General features: G+C 52.6%; 2 protein-coding genes across 2 annotated transcripts in view; both read left to right on the forward strand.

Annotated features, from left to right (window-relative positions):
• The window catches only part of SYMPK (symplekin scaffold protein), a 35,798-nt gene extending 29,899 nt beyond the window's left edge, over window positions 1-5,899 (forward strand). The window contains exons 23-27 of the mRNA XM_082677608.1: window positions 3,510-3,697; window positions 4,443-4,619; window positions 4,812-4,907; window positions 5,158-5,493; window positions 5,660-5,899. Coding sequence (XP_082533734.1) covers window positions 3,510-3,697; window positions 4,443-4,619; window positions 4,812-4,907; window positions 5,158-5,493; window positions 5,660-5,797 — 935 coding nt within the window. The 3' untranslated portion in view covers window positions 5,798-5,899. The remainder of the gene's footprint in view (window positions 1-3,509; window positions 3,698-4,442; window positions 4,620-4,811; window positions 4,908-5,157; window positions 5,494-5,659) is intronic.
• A 305-nt stretch (window positions 5,900-6,204) lies between these two features.
• Window positions 6,205-20,841, forward strand: RSPH6A (radial spoke head 6 homolog A; the record flags this gene model as incomplete). The annotated part of the gene is made up of 6 exons (XM_082677745.1): window positions 6,205-6,878; window positions 9,319-9,553; window positions 14,691-15,449; window positions 16,794-16,935; window positions 17,711-17,828; window positions 20,619-20,841. The coding sequence occupies 6 exons, from the start codon at window positions 6,205-6,207 to the stop codon at window positions 20,839-20,841; spliced, it is 2,151 nt and encodes a 716-aa protein (XP_082533871.1).
• Between the last annotated feature and the right edge of the window lie 177 nt (window positions 20,842-21,018).

Consider the following 21,018-nt stretch of genomic DNA (forward strand, 5'->3'; position numbering starts at 1 on the left):
GGGCAGTTGTTGGACCAGGAGTCTAGTCTGGCCTCCAATTGAGGCTGGAGAGTGTGCCTCCAGGGCAGGGGAGTTGGTGGCAACCTGGTGGGCTCACCGCAGTTAGCAGTTTCATAATAGCTGCTGTCACTGTTTACCTAGCACTTATTCTGAGCCAGGCTTTCCTCAGTACCTTACAGGCCTGCCTGCCAGTCCACACCACTCTTTACCTGGGAAGTATGCTGACTTCCGTTTTGTAGACGAAATGGAAGTTCCAGAGAGGTTAAGTAACTTGCTCAGGGCCACATAGAAGCTAAGTGGTATAGTGCAAAAAAACAGAATCTGAAGTTGGGTGGATCTGAGTTGGAAACCCGGTCCTGCTGGTTCCTCCTGCAGATGGCATCCTGGGTCCCAGGACTGCCTCCTGTGGGACAATCTCTCTCCCTCAGCTCTCCCCAGCGCTCCCCTCCACTTCCTCCCTGAAAGAAGTTTCTGGTCCAGAAGCCATGCTTTCCCCCACAGGTGGAAGCCCATACTGTCCCCTGCTCTTCTCGGAAGACAACTGTCCTTTGCTTCCTCCACTCTCCTTTAAAAGCGGGGACGGGGTTTTCCCTCCTTGTCACTTATGTGTTTCATGTTTAGCCTGAAGTAGCTTCTTCAGTGACTTACTTCCTAGTCTTCCTCAGCAAATTCTCTCAGAAACTTTTAGGTCAAGAGAGGAGCTTATGAAAATTTTAAACACACGCTACAACTGAGAAGGAACTAAGGCCTCTAGTGGAAGCAGTAAAGTGAAAAGTATCTCAAAGCTGAGACTCCAGGAGCAGTCTTTTTACACGACCTGGCCCCTTAGATGATCTCTGGAAAGTTACGAGCCCATTCCCAAGGACGGTACCCTCACATGTTTTTATGTACAATTTGAGAGGTTCGGATTATGCTAGTATGGCCTGATTCTGGAACTGCAGAGCTGACCCTGGCTGGGTCTGGTGGTTTGGGGGAGGGGGCCTGGTCAAGAGATGCGGTCAGGTGGTAACCGTGTAGGCCCCACCCACCCCTGCCACCTCACTAAAGCCCATTCATGGACCCAGATTAGTTCCTGATCTTATACATGGGAACCAAGGCCCAGGGAGAAAAAGGGCTTTAGCACAGGTCACACATGAAGCCAGTGACCAGGCCCTGGAGATGTCAGCAAGTCCTGGCCTTTAGAACCCCACGTGTTTCTTCCTACAAACCCAGGCCCACACAGAGCCTCTATATTGGTGAGCTCTTGGCAACCCTTCAACTGGTCACCCTACCGGCTGTTCATCGCCAGCATGCAGTCCAGTCAGTTCCCAGAGCACGCTTCTCTGCTCAGGCACCAGTGCTTTTCTCAGTTGCACTAATAACCCTACTTGACTGTAAGCTCTAGATACAAAGTCCAGATACAAAGTCTAGTCCTGTTTTGGGCCCCAGTGGAATCCCCAGTGCCTAGCAGTATAAGCAGTCATTCCTGGCATTCACTCTCCCCTTAAACCACCCTTTTTCTCTGGTGAGTTTTTCTACAACTGGACCTGTCCAGTGGACTGGTTCAGTGATTAAGAAAACTCACTGAGCACCTCTGCTCAGTCCTTTGCTGGGCAGTGCTGAGGATACAACAGGGATGGGGACAGTCCTGGCCTTGCCCTGCTGGGGCTCACAGGCCATCCCCAGAGTAACAGTCTAAAATGAACAGGACTGGGACAGGGGGCCCAGCGCAGCCACTGACTCTCCCTTGTATGGGACGTTAGGGAGGGCTTCCTGGAGGAGGGGACACCTGAGCTGAGACCACAGAAGGATGAATAGGGGTGAGGTAACAGGAGAGAAGATGATCCCAGAGACAGGAAGAACGTTTGCAGAGGCCAGGAGAGATGCTAGCGTGGCCTGGTTCTGGAACTGCAGAGCGCACCCTGGCTGGATCTGGCAGTTTGGGGGAGGGGACTTGGTCAAGAGATGAGGTCAGGCTATAACCGTGTAGGCCCTGCCCACACAGGGTCTCATAGGCCACAGTTCAAGTGTGGACTTGCTCACTTAAGGGCCTGTGGGAGGTACAGGGTCAGGTTGAGTTTTTTTTTTTTTGCGGTACGCGGGCCTCTCACTGTTGTGGCGGTACACGATGGCTCAGCGGCCATGGCTCACAGGCCCAGCCGCTCCGCGGCATATGGGATCCTCCCGGACCAGGGCACGCACCCGTGTCCCCTGCATCGGCAGGCGGACTCTCAACCACTGCACCACCAGGAAAGCCCCAGGTTGAGCTTTTGAAAGACCCCTCAGGCTGCTGTATGGAGGGTGGATTAGAGGGTGGGTGGGAGGCCCAGGAGGAGGCTGGGGTGGAGCTGAGGGGGAGGAGAGGGAAGAGGGTTGATTTTGGAGGCTTTTAGGCCGAGCAGGCAGAAGCCAGCAGCTACCTAGAAGGGAGGAGGAACAGCCTCGGTTTCTGACAGGTCCTCTTGCACTTTGTTCATCTTCTCTCCTTTCTGCTCCTTCAGCCTAGATATCCTCACTACCCTGCCTCCAGCCTCCTCCCTGCCTGTCTACCTGTAATGCCTCCATCCTCCCCCTTTTCCTTATAGGAGCCCCACACCCCCCATTATTTATAGGCACCCACCCCTGTTCTCCATTAGCTTCTCAAGGATTGGGGGGTCTCTTCTAGCTCAATAAAAACTTCCTGGTTGACAGACTCACATGGCAAGTGGTGTTTGGGGAAGAAGGGGTTCAGAGGCAGTTCCCGGAGTCTCCCCATTAACACAATGGATCCGAGCACCACTGATTTGGGGGTACCACAACCCACTCCTGAGGGAACAGACCCCTGGGCCTTCCCTGGTCTGCCTGCCTTCGTGGGTGCTTGTGTTGTACCAGCACTCCTTGGGCCCTTCCTGGCACTGGGTGCTGAGCTGGGGAGCTCATCGTATGCCCAGACATCCTCCTCTTACCCCTCTCTCATTACTCTGGACCGTGCCTTCCACATAATCCTACACCTGGTAACACCTGAGCACTAGCGCAAGCCCTTATGCACTGGGTTGAGAGTGGGCAACCTCTTGACCAGCCTGCTGGTGGAGACCATCTCTTCTGTCTCCTATGGGATTACTTATGGAAGTTAAAGCTGTTTCCCTCTCCAGTAGGGGTGGAGGTGCCATGCCACACCAATCAAGCCAGAATAGGCCCCCAGGGGTTGGCAATATATCTTTCTCACCTAACCCTTTCTGGGGGTTGTCCCCAAACAGAGAGGGCCAAAGTCTTCCCACTCTGCCCAGTGGGGCTTCTAGGAGATGGAAGTGTCTTTTCCCTTAGACCCAGCTCCCAGGCTTTCCAAGGACCAGGCCACAGGGTCCCCTTAGAAGGAGACCTTCTGCTGGGTGGGGGAAGTCTTCTGTCTTGCCTGGAGCTTCAGGAAGTCAGGGCTGGGTCTCCCCTCACACGGGCAGATAATGGGGCTGAGGTTCTCTAAGGGGTGGGGCTCCCACTTCCCAGGGGGCAGCTGGGCAAAGGGGACAGGCCCACTCTCCGCCTCCTCGCAGCCACCAACCTGTGCTTTGCGGAGCGGAACGTGTACACATCGGAGGTGCTGGCCGTGGTGATGCAGCAGCTGATGGAGCAGAGTCCCCTGCCCATGCTGCTCATGAGGACCGTCATCCAGTCCCTGACCATGTACCCCCGCCTGGGGGGCTTCGTCATGAACATCCTTTCCCGCCTCATCATGAAGCAGGTAACCCACCCCTGACTACCCCAGTCTCCCAAGCAGGGGACTGCAGCAGGACACACTACAGAAAGACTTGAGGCAAAACCCCGGGCTTTTCCAGCCTGCTTGGCCCCTACCCCAAGGGAGCCGTGATGCAGAGAATAAGCTCTACCAAGACAGCCAGCTCCTTTGTCCTGCCCTCTGCTGAGACAATACAACCTTTTAGGGGTCACTGAGTCAGACAGGTATAGGGTGGCAATGTGATGAGTAAGGGCTGTTGGGTGGTAGAAGCAAGCAGAAGGCTTCAGGGGGTGCACATCCCAGGAGAGGTATGGCCGCCACTTGCCCCCCACCATTGTGCATCCAGCCAGGATGCATACTAGAGCTGAAAGATGGTTCCATTTTTCAGGAGAAGCTAGAAATTGTTTTTAGAAATACCATGATGAAACAAAAAACAAACCCCATGCACAAGCCTTCAGACTGAATTTAGGCCACAGGTTGCTACTTTGCAATATCTGGTTTAGAGGTTAAGTGCAGATTCAGACAGACCTGGGTTCAGATGTTGGTTCTGCCCCTTGGTACCGTACCTGTGTGACCCTGGACAAGTCCCCGCATCTGGGCCTCGTAGGTTTTGCAGGGCTAATGTCGCCCTCTAGAGGCTGCTGTGAAAGAAATGAGGCGTTGCCATCTTGGCAAGGTCTTTCTGCCGGTTTCTCGAGTGGCTGGCTGCCTGCAGGCGCCTTGATGACTGCTTCCTCCCTGCCTGGCCCAGGTGTGGAAGTATCCCAAGGTGTGGGAGGGCTTCATCAAGTGCTGTCAACGCACCAAGCCCCAGAGCTTCCAGGTCATCCTGCAGCTCCCACCCCAGCAGCTGGGTGCCGTCTTTGACAAGTGCCCGGAGCTCCGGGAGCCCCTGCTGGCCCACGTCCGTTCCTTCACCCCCCACCAGGTACCCCAGGGTGTGGGGTGGGTGGCCCCATGGGTCCAGCCCTGGGGGACTGGGTGGGATGGGCAGAGGGGAGCCCTGCACTGCCATGAAGGTCTGGGCCTCTGGAGGGTCAAGGACACCAAGGATCTGGGTGAGGTGGGGCGTCTCTGGGTCAGAGCTGTCCGCAGCGCCCCCATCCTGCTCTTCCTCTAGCAAGCACACATCCCCAACTCCATCATGACCATCCTGGAGGCCAGCGGCAAGCAAGAGCCAGAGACTAAGGAAGCACCTGCCGGGCCCCTGGAAGAGGTGAGGGCCTGCAGCCCCCTCCCCAGGCCAGAAAGGCCCCGTCCCCTCCTACCCACTCCAGCCATATCTCTGCCGAGCTTCTACTGAAAGGAACTGGGGATGGGGAGACAGCTGCCCCTTACTCCCTATACCCAGTCTGCTGTCTGCCTTAGGACGGTTTCTGTCTTCTTTCCCACCAACCTCTTGAGAGCAGCCTAGGTCCTACGTCTCACCTGTCCCTGAGCTTTTGTGTATCCCTCCCCACCCCCAGGATGACTTAGAGCCCCTGGCCCTGGCACCGCCCCCGGCCCCCCGCCCCCCTCAAGACCTCATCGGCCTGCGGCTGGCCCAGGAGAAGGCCTTAAAGCGGCAGCTGGAGGAGGAACAGAAGCTGAAGCCTGGGGGAGTGGGAGCCCCCTCCTCGTCCTCCTCGTCGTTGTCCTCTTCCTCGGCCCGGCCAGGCCCTCCCCAGCCGGAGGAAGCCATTGATTTCCGGGAGGAGGGGCCTGAGTGTGAGACCCCGGCCATCTTCATCAGCATGGATGATGACTCGGGGCTGACTGAAGCTGCACTGCTGGACTCTAGTCTTGAGGGACCCCTACCTAAGGTAGAGATGACCACCTCAGAGCAACAGAGGACGAGAAAGATCAGGGGCCTGGGGTTAAGTGTGTGCGCCGAGTGCCCAAGGCGGGGAGGGGGCAGAAAGGGTACGGCCTGAAGAAATATTGGAGGTGGGACCACGCTTTGACCGCTCCCCATTTTCCTGTCACCAGGAAGCTGCAGCGGGCGGATTGATTTCAAAGGAAGAGCGGAGCCCCCAGACCCTCACCCTTGCCGGAGAAGACACCGTGAAGACTCCCAGCCCCACTGCTGAGGAAGCCGGGGAACCCGAGACCAAGGGGAACAGCTGACGGGGCTTGGTGGGGAAGGGGAGTGGGACTGGGAGCTCAGGGAGGCCTGGGAGGGGCTTGACCGGCGGTGCTTTGCCTTTAAAAATTAAAAAGATCGCTGGTCTGGGGCAAGGGTGCAGTCTCTTCTTTGCCTCCGTGTCAGCTGTGGAACTGCAGAAGCTAGTGGGCGTGCCCTGGAGCTCCCTGGAAAACTGGAAGCCCTTCTGGCGTGCTCTTGCGCCTGCGCGGAAACCAGCTTCTTGGCCCCAGCGTCTCCGCGCGACCTCCCCTAGTAACGGGCCGCCCCCTCCCTCCTTCGAAACCGGCACCGCTGGCCTAGCGGCTGCCGAACACACACAAGCCGGGCGACTGGTCTGGCCTGCCTATCTGCAAGCCTTCCTCCTAGAAGTCTGCGATCCCTTTGAACTATGGGAGACCTACCACCTGACCCTGAGCCCCCTCCTCAGCCGACCTCCAGCCTTAGGAATTTCCAGGTCTCTGAGCGGCGGCGCAGTCGGGAACACTCTAGGCCCCAGCTCACAGTCCCTGAAGAGGTGCAGCAGATACCGCTTGACGCTCAGATCCTGCGCGGCAGTCAGGAGATGGTGTCGAACCAGATCAGCCGGGGCTGGTCACAAGAGGCCAGTCTGACCCCAAATGAGAACTTTATTTTTCAGGCCGAGGAAGCCCAGCGGGGGGGCATTGAATACCCTTCCCTGAATACGGGCTTTCCCTCAGAGGTACAGCCCCAAACTTACTTGAGTGAAGGCAGGCTCCAGGCCAGTCACAACGCCAGCCTAATGCTGCAGCAGCTACAGCAGGGCGAAGGCAACCTACTCCAGCAACTGGAGTCTGCCTACCAGGAGCCCCGGGCTGACCTCTTGGGCCAGTACACCAGGTACCAGAGAGAAGACCTGCAGTTCAGCCAGGACACCCAGCATGGGCCCTACCTACGGGATGACCCTGCGCTCCAGTTCTCGCCCTCTGAGCCGGGCTTCATGCCCTTCAATGTGGAGGTGACTGAGCCAGAACCTCGAGAGCTGGCCGTGCAGAACGCCAAGGCCTATCTGCTGCAGACCAGCGTCAATTGCGACCTCAGCCTGTGAGAAAGGGGCCCCCCCCCCGGAGTGGGTAGAGGGAGGGGCCCAGGCAGGGAGAAGCCCCAGGCAAGGCCCAGCCTCAGGCCTGGGGTCTCAGACGAGATTGCTCCTCATTGAGAACCAGCGACCACTCTGGGGGCCTCTAACTCAGCCTAGGAGTCGGGGAATAAATACTAACAATAGCTAGCATTTACTTACCAGACACTGTGCCGGTACTTCACACAGAAACATCTGGTTCTCATGGCTGAGATTAGTACATCTTCTGTTCCTATTTTACAGGAGAGGAAACAGACACAGAGGAATTAGGTCCCATATCCAAAGTAACACAGCTAAGATGTGGCAGAGCCAGGATTTCAACACAAGTGATTTGGCTCCTGAGGCCCTTTTATCCACTAAAATTACCTGCCTGAGGAAGGCACTTGCCAAGGCCACTTAGCTGCAGTCATAATACACCTCTCAGCCCCCCATCACATCCTCATGAAGCTGACACTCTAGTGGGAGAGCAGACATAAATATAGTAAGGTATAAGGTGATGATAAGAGCTAAGGTGAGCAATAAGGCAGAGTAAGGGGGATAGGGAGGGGATATTAAATAGTGTGAGGTCCGGGAAGGCCTCTCTGAGGAAGTGACACTTGATCAGGGACCTGAAGGAGGTAAGGGAGAGCATCTTGCAGGTAATTGAAGGGAGAGTCATCCAGATACAGAACACAGTGAGCTTCAAGGCTTTGAAGCTTGCCGTGTTTGAGGAACAGCAAGGAGGCTGGTGTGACTGGAACCAAGGGAGGAAGAGAGGAAGTGAGAGAAGAGTTTGAAGTAACAGGTCTTGCTAAAGCACAAAGCTGACTCCCATTCCTCCTATGCGCCGAGCCTGCTGTGGCTCACCAGTGCCCTCAGGAGAAGGTTCAGGCTCCTCATAACAGCCTTCAAGGCCCAATATGATTCAGCCCCTTCTCCCTCCCCAAACTTCATCTTTAGTCAGCTCCTACCTCAGATCCTAGAATCTAGTCAAAATTAACCTCCAGCTCTTCCCCAATAGTACCCAGCCCTCAGGAGCTTCAAGGTCCCTTATTGTAAAGCCCTGGCCAAAGTCTCACTCCCCTTTACCCTTCCCAATTCAATGATGGCCCTCCACCACACCCAGGACTGCTGCCAAAGGGTTTGCACACTGAAGAGGGCTAGACATACATGTTTTGAAATCAGGCCAACCTGGTTTTAAATCCTGGCTGTGTTACCACTGTGTGACCTCATGACCTCAACTTTTCTAAGTCTCAGTTTCCTCATCTGGAGAGTGGAGATCGTAATTGTTCCCCAGATGTACGATTGTGGTGAGAATTCAACGTTGCTCTCAAGTGCCCAGCACAGTGCCTGACTCAGGTGATTGGAAGCCATGATGACACTGTTATCACTCCGGCCTCCTTTCCTGCCACAACCCCTCTTCCTCACTCTACTCCAGACCTCCTCAGTGTTCCTCCAACATGCCAGGCACACCCTCAGCTCAGGGCCTTTGCACTCCATTCTCAACCATATCATCTGCAAACCATGACAGTTTTGCTTCTTCCTTTCTAATTCTTTTACCTTTTTCATGTCGGATTGCATTGGCTGGGACCTGCAGTGCAGTATTATATAGACGTGGTGAAAGAAGGCATCTTCATTTCCAATCTCATAGGAGAAATATTCAGTCTTTTACCATTACGTTTGGTGTGTGCTGCAGGTTACTTGTGGCTCCCCTTTATAAGATTATAAAATATTACATTCTATTCCTAGTTTGCTAGGTTTTTAAAAATTATGAATGGCTGTTGAATGTTATCAGTTTCTCTGCATCTATTGAGGTGATCTTACATATCTCCTTTAACATGTTAATATGCTGAATTATTTTTTCCTGTTTTTCTAATATCAGTTCAGTCTTGCATCCCTGTTCTTAACCAAATTTAATCATGGTGTGTCATCCTTTTGAGAATGCTGGATGTCACTTGCTAATATTTTGCTTAGGATTTCAGCATCTATATTTCTAAATGAGAATGACATGGAATTTCCTTTCTCCTAGTTTCCTTGTGTTTTGGTATCAAGATTATGTTAGACTCATAAAATGTCTCAGGGCCTATGCACATGCTGTTCCCTCTGACTGAAATACTCTTCCTTCCAATATTCGCATGGTATGCCCCCTCCCTGGCCTCCCTATTTAAAATTGTAAACCATCTCCTATCCCTGGCATTCCCAGTCCCCATTCCCTGCTTTATTTGTCTCCGTATAAATTACCACCCCCAACACACTATATATTTTGCACATTCGGTTAATATGTCTCCATCACCAGACCATCAGCTCCACCAGGGCAGGGACCTTTTCTCTTCCCTGTGTCCCCAGAGCCAGGCACAGGGCCAGAAACACAGCAGCAAGCTCAGTAAGCTGAGTCCCCCACCTTCCATTCCCCTCTCCCGGAGGCAGGTATGAGCACCTGGTGAACCTACTGACCAAGATCCTGAACCAGCGGCCCGAGGACCCCTTGTTCCTCCTGGAGTCGCTGAACCGCACCACTCAGTGGGAGTGGTTCCACCCCAAGTTGGACACGCTTCGGGACGACCCGGAGTTGCAGACCACCTATGAGATGGCCGAGAGGCAGAAGGTGCTGTTCAGCCGGAGCGGCGGCAGCGAGGCCGAACAGGAGATGGAGGAGGAGGCAGTGAGTGAACCGGTGGGGAAGAGCGGTGGTGGCCCGGGTTTAGGCACAGCTCCTGCTAATGCCTGGAGGGGAGGGAGCGCACAGCACCACCCAGAAACACACGCAATTTCAGTCCAGAGTGTGGGTTGGGGACCAGGTCACAGAGGTCCTTGAACGCCAGGCTAAGGGGCTTGGGCTTTCTCCTGAGACCACTGGGGCGCCATGGGAGGGTTTGAAGCAGAGGAAAGGTTGGACAGCTCTGCTTTGTAGAAAGCTGACTCCAGCGCCACATGGAGGTGGAGGCTGATTTCTCCTACCATCCCTTACTCCTTTCTGCAAATAACTGCTCTGTGGATGTTTTCTGTGAAACCCACTGACTCCTGGAGTCTCTCAACACTGAATTTGCCTCCTATCCCCGGGACTCAGTTTCCTCTTTTGCAAGTTGAGACCCGCTGAGAACTCTTCCACCCATGATTGATGAACATTCTACTATCCTCAGAATATTTAATTCCACGATTCTGTTTCCAGCATTGGATGACGGCTTAAAATTTGGCTGAAATGTTCTTTCACTCGTTTAAGAAACATTTGTTGAGAACTCTGTTTATCGTAATTCTGACACCTCCTAGCCTCCCCCCCGCCAACCCCGGCTAAGAGCTTTAGGAGCATGGGCTCGTTTCCTCCCTGAAACAACCTTGTAAGGCAAGTGGAGGAAGGACTTAGAGGACTCGAAACTAGAAAAGACAGGACTAGGAAGGCAGGACTATGTCCTCCAAAGCCCGGGCTATCACCTCTGCCATCTCTGCTGATGCTGTTGGTCTGTGCTCACGTTTTATGCTTCTGAAATTCTAGGATTCTGGCGACAGTGGGGTGGGATAGTGAGAGAACTGGAAACGACAATCTGACCAAGGAATGAGCCCTTCCTTGGGTGAGCAGAGCGCAGGTCGGAATCCAAGTCTTAGACATGAGGAACAGTCTTACCTGAAAATATGGTTTTAAATTTCAGATCAGCAGTCTCTCCTTGGGAGGCCGCACCCCCTTAGAACTGCACCCTTCCTCTCCCACACCTCCAGGTCGCACCCCTATCTAACGCAAGTCCCTGTCGGCCCCGCCTCCTTAGAACGCTGTGCCTCTAGAGGCTCCACTTGCTTAGAATTCCACAGCCCGTGAGGCTCCGCCCCCTTAAAATTCAATCCTGAGAGAGGCTCCGCCCTCTTCGAACGCTTGGTCCCTAGAGGTCCCATCCCCTTAGAACTTGGAGCTGGAGGTTTTTTGGTTTTGGTTTTGGTTTTGGTTTCGGGGTTTTGGGGGGTTTTTTTTTTGAGCTGGAGTTTTTAATATGAGGAGGTCTGTAGAAGGGCAAAATTGTGGGCGTTTGTGGCCTGTGCATGTTTCTAGGAAGAGACTCAAATCCATGATTCAGCATTTTGTATTTGTTTTTCTGTCTGAGGGGAGGAAGGGCTCTCATTTCTCTCATTTTCTGTTTCTTCCAAATGCAAAGAATTTCTGTTTCTTCCATGATCCCCAACAGCATTTATGGAAAAATCCATCCTTTCTCCTGCTTTGAAAATGCCACCTCTACCATTTATTTACACCGGCACGGACTCCAGTCTGTTTCTGGAGTCTCTATTTTGTGCCTTGCTCTGTAGATGGCTTTCTGCTCTGGGACTCTCCTGCTTGTTGTGTACAACCGCTGCATAGCAGGTTTGGCTGTTTGGTAGCATAAGACTCGCCATCACAGCACCTCTGTTTTGAAAAGTTCCTGACTATCCTCACATTTATAGTTTTGTTTTGTTTTGTTTTTTTTGCGGTACGTGGGCCTCTCACTGTTGTGGCCTCTCCCGTTGCGGAGCACAGGCTCCAGACGCGCAGGCTCAGCGGCCATGGCTCACGGGCCCAGCCGCTCCGCGGCACGTGGGATCCTCCCGGGCCGGGGCATGAACCCGTGTCCCCTGCATCGGCAGGCAGACTCTCAACCACTGCGCCACCAGGGAAGCCCACATTTATAGTTTTAAACTAACTTTAGTGTTATTCTTGTACTTGTTTGGCAACACAGATCACTTTAAGACAGGAAATAGTTGTCGCAGAAATGAAGACAAGTGGCTTAGACGAGATAGTTTTTCTCACACCTAATAGGTGCAAGCCGTCTAGAGCTGGTAAGTTGGCTCCGCAGTGAAGGGGCACTGAGGGTTTTCTTCCCTCATCCCTCCCCTCCACTCCACCCAAACCAAGAAAGCCGTTTTCAGCATCATAGAAGCCTGGTTAGAAATCCTATTTCTGGGGAATTCCCTGGCAGTTCAGTGGTTAAGACTCCATTTCCACTGCAGGGGGCTCAGGTTAGATCCCTGGTCAGGGAACTAAGATCCCACATGCCGTGCGGCATGACCAAAACATAAGAAAAATAAATTCTCTCCCTTCCTTCCTCCCTTCCTTCCTTCCTTCCTTCCTTCCTTCCTTCCTTCCTTCCTTCCTTCCTTTCTTTTTTTTGGCTGAGCCATGTGGCTTGCGGGATTGTGGGATATTAGTTCCCCAATCAGGGATTGAACCCAGGCCACAGCAGTGGAAGCGCTGAGTCCTAACCACTGGACCACCAGGGAATTCCCTCCCCCTTTATTTTTTTAAACAAGGGGAGCAAGGGAATTCCCTGGCGGTCCAGTGGTCAGGACTCTGCCCTTTCACTGCTGAAGGTACAGGTTCAATCCCTGCTTGGGGAACTAAGATCCCGCAAGCCATGCAGTGTGGCCCTCCAAATAAATAAATACATACATACATACATCAGGAGAGCAAAAGTTTCCCAGGAGCACCTCAGAAAACCTCTGCTTGCATCTTATTGGCCAGATTGGGTCACATAACTATCCCTTGACTGCAAGGGGCTCTGGGAAAGTGACTGGAGAAGGCAAGCAGTGGAGAAGGGGGTTGAGGACGGTGCCGTGTGCCGTCAAACCCAAGGGCAGGAATGTAGCTGGGCCCCAGGCCAAGCTGGTATTCAGGGATCTCAGTGCCCATATCTCACCTCTGCTCCTCTCTCTCCCCTACCTCCTCACACGGCAGCATACAGCTGCCCCACAGTTCCTGAATTTTTTTTTTTTTAATTCATCTACTTGCCACTAGGAAATCTTTTCTCCCAGATCATAGATAGGATCTTCCTGGAAACTGGGAGAAAGAAAGAGGAAGGAAGATTCTGACCATAGTTAATAGAGGAATTAAGGAGTAGGGACTAAGAATATGACCTCTGGAGGCAGACCAACCCGGGTTTAAACCCAGCCATCCCAAAGAAGTAATTTCTAGGCAGGGAGACTCCAGATGTACTTTCTCTCCACCCAGTTACAAATTGCAGAGGTAGAGAAGGAGAGCCTGATCTGCCACTTTGGAGCATTAGTCCTCACTTGCTCCAATCACCAGTGGCCAGAAGGCTGGGTGATATCACTTAATCACGGTTGGTGAGGCCACTCCATTGCCAAGTGGGTGGAAGACATTACCAGAAAGAGGGTGATGGCCATTGGCTCATGGGCCAGGCACACACCCCAAAGAGAGTTTTCCATGCTCATTCCCTTATCTTCCCTGCTGGCAGCACAGTGAGTCTTGGGATTAAGTTTTGACCCTGTCCCTGAGTTGCTGGTGTCAATATCAATTAGGCAGACAAGCTTTATTTATTTATTTGGTTGCATGGGGTCTTAGTTGTGGCAGGCAGGCTTCTTAATTGCAGCTCCAGGAATCCTTAGTTGCGGCTCGCCGCCTCCTTTAATTGTGGCATGTGGGCTCCTTAGTTGTGGCATGTGAACCCTTGGTCGTGGCATGCATGTGGGATCTAGTTCCCTGACCAGGGATCAAACCCGGGCCCCCTGCATTGGGAGCACGGAGTCTTATCCACTGTGCCACCAGGAAAGACCCCTAGGCAGACAAGCTTTTGCACTGCGTTTAAGATTGAGGGCAGGGAATTCTCTGGTGGTCCAGTGGTTAGGACTTCACACTTCCACTGCACGGGGCGTGGGTTCAATCCCTGGTCGGGGACCTAAAATCCCACAAGCTGGACTGCATGATAAAAAGGAAAAAAAAAAAGATTGAGGGCAACTGCCAGAATCCCTTTCAAAATAACAATTCTCCTCCTGTAGAGCATTAGTCAGGGCGTGCCGTTTCAAGCTGAGATAACAAACAGCCTGGGCTTCCCTGGTGGCGCAGTTGTTAAGAATCCGCCTGCCAATGCAGGGGACACGGGTTTGAACCCTGGTCTGGGAAGATCCCACATCCCGCAAAGCAACTAAGCCCGTGTGCCACAGCTACTGAGCCTGCGCTCTAGAGCCCACGAGCCACAACTACTGAAGCCCATGATCTGCAACAAGAGAAGCCACTGCAATGAGAAGCCCAGGCACCACAAGGAAAAGTAGCCCCCACTCGCTGCAACCAGAGAAAAGCCCGCATGCAGCAACGAAGACCCAATGCAGCCAAAAAATAAAATAGAATAAATAAACATTAAAAAAACCCCAAACAAACAGCCACACAATCTCAGTGACTTAACACCACACAGTTTATTTCTCACTCACACTACCTGCCCATCCAGGCTTGGCAAGGGGGCTTGGCTTATCAGACCCTTGAGCTGGAGGGTGATGGAAGTGCCACTGTAACACAGGCTTCCACAGTTGCAGAGCAGGGAAAAGAAGGCAGAGCACAACCCACGTTGCTTCTTACAGCTCCTGCCTGGGTATGACCCGTGTCCCTTTCACTGCCATTTCAAGTGGTCAGAACAAGTGACATGGCCACTCCTGAATGCAGTGGGGTGGGGGTGGGAACATATAATCCTCCTGTGGACAGGAACTTCAGGCATTTGTGAACAACGAAGCAGTCTGGCAGACATAGGAAGAGGATGCAGTAATTGTTCCTTTTAATACTGTGTTGTTCACAAGTGGAGCTTGTAAGAAAATGGGAATGCAGTGTATACCTTTAGGAAAAACCTCAGGATGCTTGTCCCCAAATCTTTTACATCAACTGTACAATTTAGGCATCATCGTTCCTTGGCACACTTATCCCTACATCTCAGTGGCCAGAAACGGTGGCACGAGCAACTGGGTTACAGAGCCGTTTCACTCTGTAGACTCTAGAGAAGTCAGGCTGGGGAGCAGGGCTTCAGCCTGGTTCCCTCTGCCTTCCGCCCCGCCCTCTGCAGGCTGGGACTGCCGTGCCCAACATCATGGAGAAGGCCTTCTACCTCGAACAGGCCGGCGTGGGCCTAAGCTCAGACGAGAGCTTCCGCATCTTCATGGCCCTGAAGCAGCTAGTGGGGCAGCAGCCCATCCAAACCTGCCGCTTCTGGGGCAAGATCCTGGGGCTCAGTCGCAACTACCTGGTGGCTGAGGTGGAATTCCGGGAGGGCGAGGAGGAGGTGGAGGAGACGATGGAGGGCGGCGAGGCCATGGAGGAGCACGCCGAGGAGGAGAGCGACGAGGGCGACGAGGGCGAGGAGAAGGCCGCCGACGTCATCCCCAAGCCCACGTGGAAGCCGCCGCCCGTCGTCCCCAAGGAAGAGAGCCGAAATGGCGCCAACAAGTACCTGTATTTCGTGTGCAACGAGCCGGGCCAGCTGTGGGTGAGGCTGCCCCACGTCACGCCGATCCAGATCGTGCAGGCCCGCAAGATCAAGAAGTTCTTCACTGGCTTCCTGGACGCGCCGGTCATCAGCTACCCGCCCTTCCCGGGCAACGAGGCCAACTACCTGAGGGCCCAGATCGCCCGCATCTCGGCCGCCACCCAGATCAGCCCCCTCGGCTTCTACCAGTTCAGCGAGGAGGAGGGCGACGAGGAGGAGGAGGGCGGTGCCAGGCGCGACTCTTACGAGGAGAACCCCGACTTTGAGGGCATCCCAGTCCTCGAGTTGGTGGACTCCATGGCCAACTGGGTGCATCATACGCAGCACATCCTGCCACAGGTGAGGGCCAGACTCCAGCCTCCCCGCGGGTCGTGGCACCAGGTGTGACTCCAAAATAAGACAGCAAGCACCTGCTCGGCAGCTAGGCCTCGTGCTCAGTAATATTCATTCATCCATTCCTTCGTTCATTCAACAGATACTGGTTGACAGTCCCCTGTCAGAAACCTTTGGGGCCAGATGCACCTTGGAATTCTGAATTTTTCAGATTTTAAAAAGGTGACAGGAATTCCCCCGGTGGTCCAGTGGTTAGGACTCAGTGCTTTCACTTCCGGAGGGGGGTGCCCGGGTTTGATCCCTGGTTGGGGAACTGAGATCCCACAAGACTCCTGGTGCGGCCAAAAAAATGGTACTTAGAAAAATAAAAGTACTTTAAAAAAATAAAATAAAGGTGACACACACTAAAAAAGTGACACAGTGCACATACTACGTATTACGCAACATCTCAAGCAGGGGCTGGGGCTGCAGCCCGTATTCAAAGGCATCATTATTTCTGCTGCAAAACTGTAGAGCTTCTGATCACTCAGGTCAGGGTTTCTGCCAAATGACTTATGGAAAAACTTTTGGTTTTCAAAGCTTTTCAGATTTCAGAATTGTGGTTAAGAGATGGTGGACCTGCATTTATTGAATGCCTAGTGTGTCTGAACTTTACATACATTTATTTATTCACTCAAGGCAGCACCTGCTGTGTGCTAGGAACTTTTTATTCATTCATTTATTCAATAAACATTGATTGACTCCACAATGTTTTATTGAATCCAAATAACTGCTTCTGAGATGGGTACAATGGTCATTTGCATTTCATAGTTGCTGAAACGGAAGTCTGCTACATGCTCTGCACTTAGGTTCACTCATTCATTCAACAAACATTTATTGCTCTTCAGTACCTCCTGCAACCCAGCAACAATCCAATGAGAGAGGCACCCATGACACCCCCATTTCACAGATGAGCAAACAGAAGATCATTTGGGCTGCCAAATGTCAACTCCACAAGGGCAGACATTGGGGGTGGTCTCTTTTCTCAAGGACACATATCTAGCACTGAGAGCAGTGCCTGTATATGGTAGGTGCTCCTTAAATATACAGTAAATGAATGGATGAAAGGATGCACAAATGGAGGCCACAGAACCTGAGAGAGGCAGGAGTCCCCATCTCACTGCTGCAGCTCTCAGCCCATTCTCCCCCTCACCTCCTACCTGTGCGACTAACCTTGTCCTTCTACCCACTTCTGGGTCCCTGAGAACAGGACCCATCCCCAGTATCCTTGCCTGGTCCTTCACCTCCTCCCAGAGTACAGGCCGGACTCTGTGCCCTGGGGGTAGCACCTGACCTCCTCCCCACCTCCAGGGCCGCTGCACTTGGGTGAACCCTTTGCAGAAGACGGAGGAGGAGGAGCTGGGGGAGGAGGAAGAGAAAGCAGATGAGGGGATAGACGAGGCGGGGCAGGAGGTCGGGCCCCCGCTGCTGACGCCACTCTCAGAAGATGCAGGTAACAGCCCCCACTTCACACACAGCTCTGGTGGAGACTGGGAGAAAGGGAGGGGCAGCGAGACTGGTGGCGGGGGGCACCTCTGTGAGCTTTGGTTGTGTTCTCATCTATAAAATGGGCATCCCATGGGGTTATAGGAATGTGTCCATCATGTGAACCTTGTCTGGCACGTGGCAATGGTCCAGATGGTGACATATGGTCTTTCGAGTCCCATATGGGTTTGGGGAGGGGGAGAGATAGCTAGGGAGGCCTCCCCAGAGGAGGCAGGACTTGAGCTGGATTTTGGAAGACTGGACAAGAATTTCCTGAGGTGGGGATCTCAGGCATCTGAAGGAAGAAAGGAGAGGCTGAGAGTGGGCGAGTGAACAGAGTCTGGGTGTGGACCCCGATTTCCATGAGCCTGGAGCCTGTGCCCTGTCCTCTGATCCCTGGTCCAAACTGATGGCCAATCTTGAAGGAGAATCACAGTAGCTCCCCTGTCGGGGCCTCAGGGCTCACTGCCACCCTACAAAGGAGGTGAGATAAGTGCCTCCTTTCCCGGGTGCGGTCACTGAGGCTCAGACAGGAGTAGTGGCTTCCTAGGGCCACACGGTGAGAGAGTGGTCAGAGCCCGGGTTACATTGACACCAATGCTGTTGGCCCCACAGGCCCTTCCTTGTCCTCCCTCTTTGCTCCCTCTCTTCCTCCTCTCTACCTTCCCTCCAGGGGGCTGTGCAGGGCAGGGGGAGCTGCAGCCTAGCCTCTGACCTACCTGGTGCTCTCTGCTCCCCCACAGAAATCATGCACATGTCACCCTGGACCGCCCGCCTGTCCTGCAGCCTCAGTCCACAGTACTCCGTGGCTGTCGTGCGCTCCAATCTCTGGCCAGGGGCCTATGCTTACGCCAGTGGCAAGTAGGTCTTCTCCTAGTGCCTCCCAGCAGAGGGCGCCGCTACAACGTCATCAGAGCCAGGCCGGGTGGGGCAACTCACCAGGGTGGGCAGAGATTGGGACAGCTCCCTTCAGGAAGCCCCCAGGGGCTAACCTCCTCACTCAGCTCCCAGGGGTCCCACTAGGGCTAAAATGAGAAATCCCATACCAAGTGTGTGAGCCCCTGGGATGAAACAATGGAAGGTCAGGAAGGGGAAGGGACTAACTCAGGGATCACACTGCCTGTGCAGTATTCAAACGTGGATACCTTGGCCCCTTGGCCCAGGCTTTCCTGCTGTTTGAGGCATGGAGCCAGACAGGACTCAGATGTCCCCTTTGGGGTGGCCTTGATGGGCAGAGTCTCATCTCTGGGGAAGCTAACTCCTTCCCTGGGCCTCCTCCACAGTTCTTCCAATCTGAAGGATCTTTTCTCTAAGGGCACAGATCTTCCCCACCAGGATCCCCCACCAGCTGTTCCCAAAAGATTGGCAGGTGGAAGTCACTCCCACATCCTCCCACCTCGGCTACACACTCGAGACAAGTCCCTCAGCCTCTCACCAGGCACCATCCCAGCTTTTCTGCTCAGCCACTAGAGAGCGTAGCCTGCAGCCACAGGGCATGCACTTACCGGCTCTGTCCAGCAGATGGCATGACGGTTTTTCATAGCTTTTCCTTCTCCATATCAGTGAACAGCCTGCACTGTATTCGATACTATGCTTCACAGTCAAGGTGGGAGTTTACATCATCTTGATAATTTAACCACATTCTTGACAATGTCTTTTTCGCCTCCAGAAGCATGGAAGAGGTATGCTTGCTTTTGCCAGAGCCCTTCTTCTGGCCACACCCTAACTTGCCAGCATCCCTCTGAAAGCAAAGGATCCAAACTTGGAGCTCCACTCACCCACCCATCCTCCAACCCCCACTTACCCAACCACCCATCCACCCTCCCATCCACCACGCAACCATGCATCCATCTCGCCACTTTTCTTCCTTATAAAAGACTCTTGAATGTCACCGTTTACCAGCTGTACGCTGGGCCCCAAGTACTTTGTTGAAAAAGCAGATACGGATCCTACTCTGGGAGCAGGCAGAGGAAGCATAGGTGTTAGATGTGCATCGAGCCTCACCCTCCCTCACCCCCTTACCCCCCTGAAATATCCTGTTACATACTAAGAGAAGTACCACTAGGGAGAGTGGAGGGACCAATGACAGCTCATACCTGCCATATCTTGAGGGGATCAAGGAAGGATTCAAGGCTGAGAAAAGCAGCCTTGATCGGAAATCTTTGGGGGAAAAAAAGAAGTAACTAGGGGAAAAGCAGGCAGAAGGACATTCTAGACCAGAGCTTCCCAAACTGTGAATGGGTAGGACTCACCAGGGGCTCTGGTTAAAGCTCAGGTTCTGATCGCCTGGGTCTGGGTTGGAGCACAAGACTCTGCCTTCCTAGCAAGCACAACCTCCTGGGTGAGGCTGCTGGTTCCTGGACCCAGGAACCGGGGCTGGCAGAGGTCAGGGGCTTCCAAGGAAGCAGTGTATTTGAAGGCTCCGAGGAAGACCCGGAGGAAAATGATTCTCGAGGGAAGAGCAAGGCTACGAAAATAAGGTCAAATCCAAAGTGCTCCCCGTGGCAAACTCTCTGCTTCTCTCCCTGTCTCTTAGTCCGCTCCCTTTCCCCCCATCTACTCCTCTTTCCTTCTCCCATTAAAATTCTGGGGAGAGGTGAATTGGTGGGCCTGGGATGCAACCAATTATGCTCTTGTTTATTGTCAGTCTCCTCTCTCTAGAATGTAGGCCCCACAGCAGGGATTCTTGTCTAATTTGTTCACTGCTAGGTTCCCATATCTAGACCAGTGCTGGTCAATATAAACAAAAATGTAATAATGTATTTAACCCCAAATATCCTAAACATTCTCATTACAACATGAAATCAATAATGTAAAAATTATTAACGAGCTAGTTTACACTCTTTTTATCATACGAAATCTTCAGAATCTGGGGTGAAGTTTACACTCACAGTACATCTCAATTCGGGTACTAAATTTTCATCAGAAATACTTGACCTGAAAAAAAAAAAAAGAAATACTTGACCTGTATTCAGATTTCACAACACTTACAGTTGAAAAAGTAGATTCGTGTACCCAGGTTGTCCCAGACATACTTAGATGTCTTCCAATAAATGAAGTATCAGTTTTATTGTTTAAGTTTAAGTGAATTAAAATTAAATAAAATCCTCTCCAACAACAGTAGAACACACATTCTTTTCAAGTGTGTATAGAACATTCTCCAGGATAGACCAAATGCTAAGGCATAAAGCAAGTCTTAATAAATTTAAAAGGATTGATCATATAAAATTTCTTCTCTTACCACACTGGAATGAAATTAGAAATCAGTAAAAGAAGGAAATGTGGGCAATTCACAGGTATGTAGAAATTAAACCACAGAGTCCTAAATAATCAATGGGTCAAAGAAGAATCCACAAGTGAAATTTGAAAATTAAATAAAATTAGAAATTCAGTTCTTCAGTCTCACCACATTTCAGGTGCCCAACAGCTACATGTGCTGTTAGACAGTGCGGCTCTAGACAAGACCTGGCACTTAGTAAGTGCTAAGTGAATCCTGAAAGAACCAATGAACGGAGAAACCTGGTGGGCACATTCCACTCTACCACACATAACTTTGCAGGCATGCCATGCCTAGGCTGGGTCCCACCTTTAACAAAAGTCCAGGCTGGGGTCTTTGAGGGAGGATTTCCCAGCATCTCTCTGCCCCTCCAGGAAGTTTGAGAACATCTACATCGGCTGGGGCCACAAGTACAGTCCTGAGAATTTCAACCCGTCCCTGCCAGCCCCTGTTCAGCAAGAGTACCCCAGCGGCCCGGAGATCGTGGAGATGAGCGACCCCACGGTGGAGGAGGAGCAGGCCCTGGCGGCCGCGGAGGAAGAGGAAGAGGAAGAGGAGGAAGAGGAGGAAGAGGAGGATGAGGGCCAGGATGACTGAGGCCCCATAGCCCCCTTCCTCAAGCAGGTAGATAGCAGGTTTTCCCTTATACACAGTTTTAGCTTGGTTTTTTTTCATTGTTGGTTTGCTTCCTGCCCCTAGAGGGCAGGGGTAGAAGAGGAAGGCAGCTGCTCTAAATAAAATTTCCTCAGGGCATTCCAGCCGAGTCACTCATTC

This window comes from Grampus griseus (genome assembly GCF_964374135.1).
Source record: "Grampus griseus genome assembly, chromosome: 19".
Taxonomy (NCBI): domain Eukaryota; kingdom Metazoa; phylum Chordata; class Mammalia; order Artiodactyla; family Delphinidae; genus Grampus; species Grampus griseus.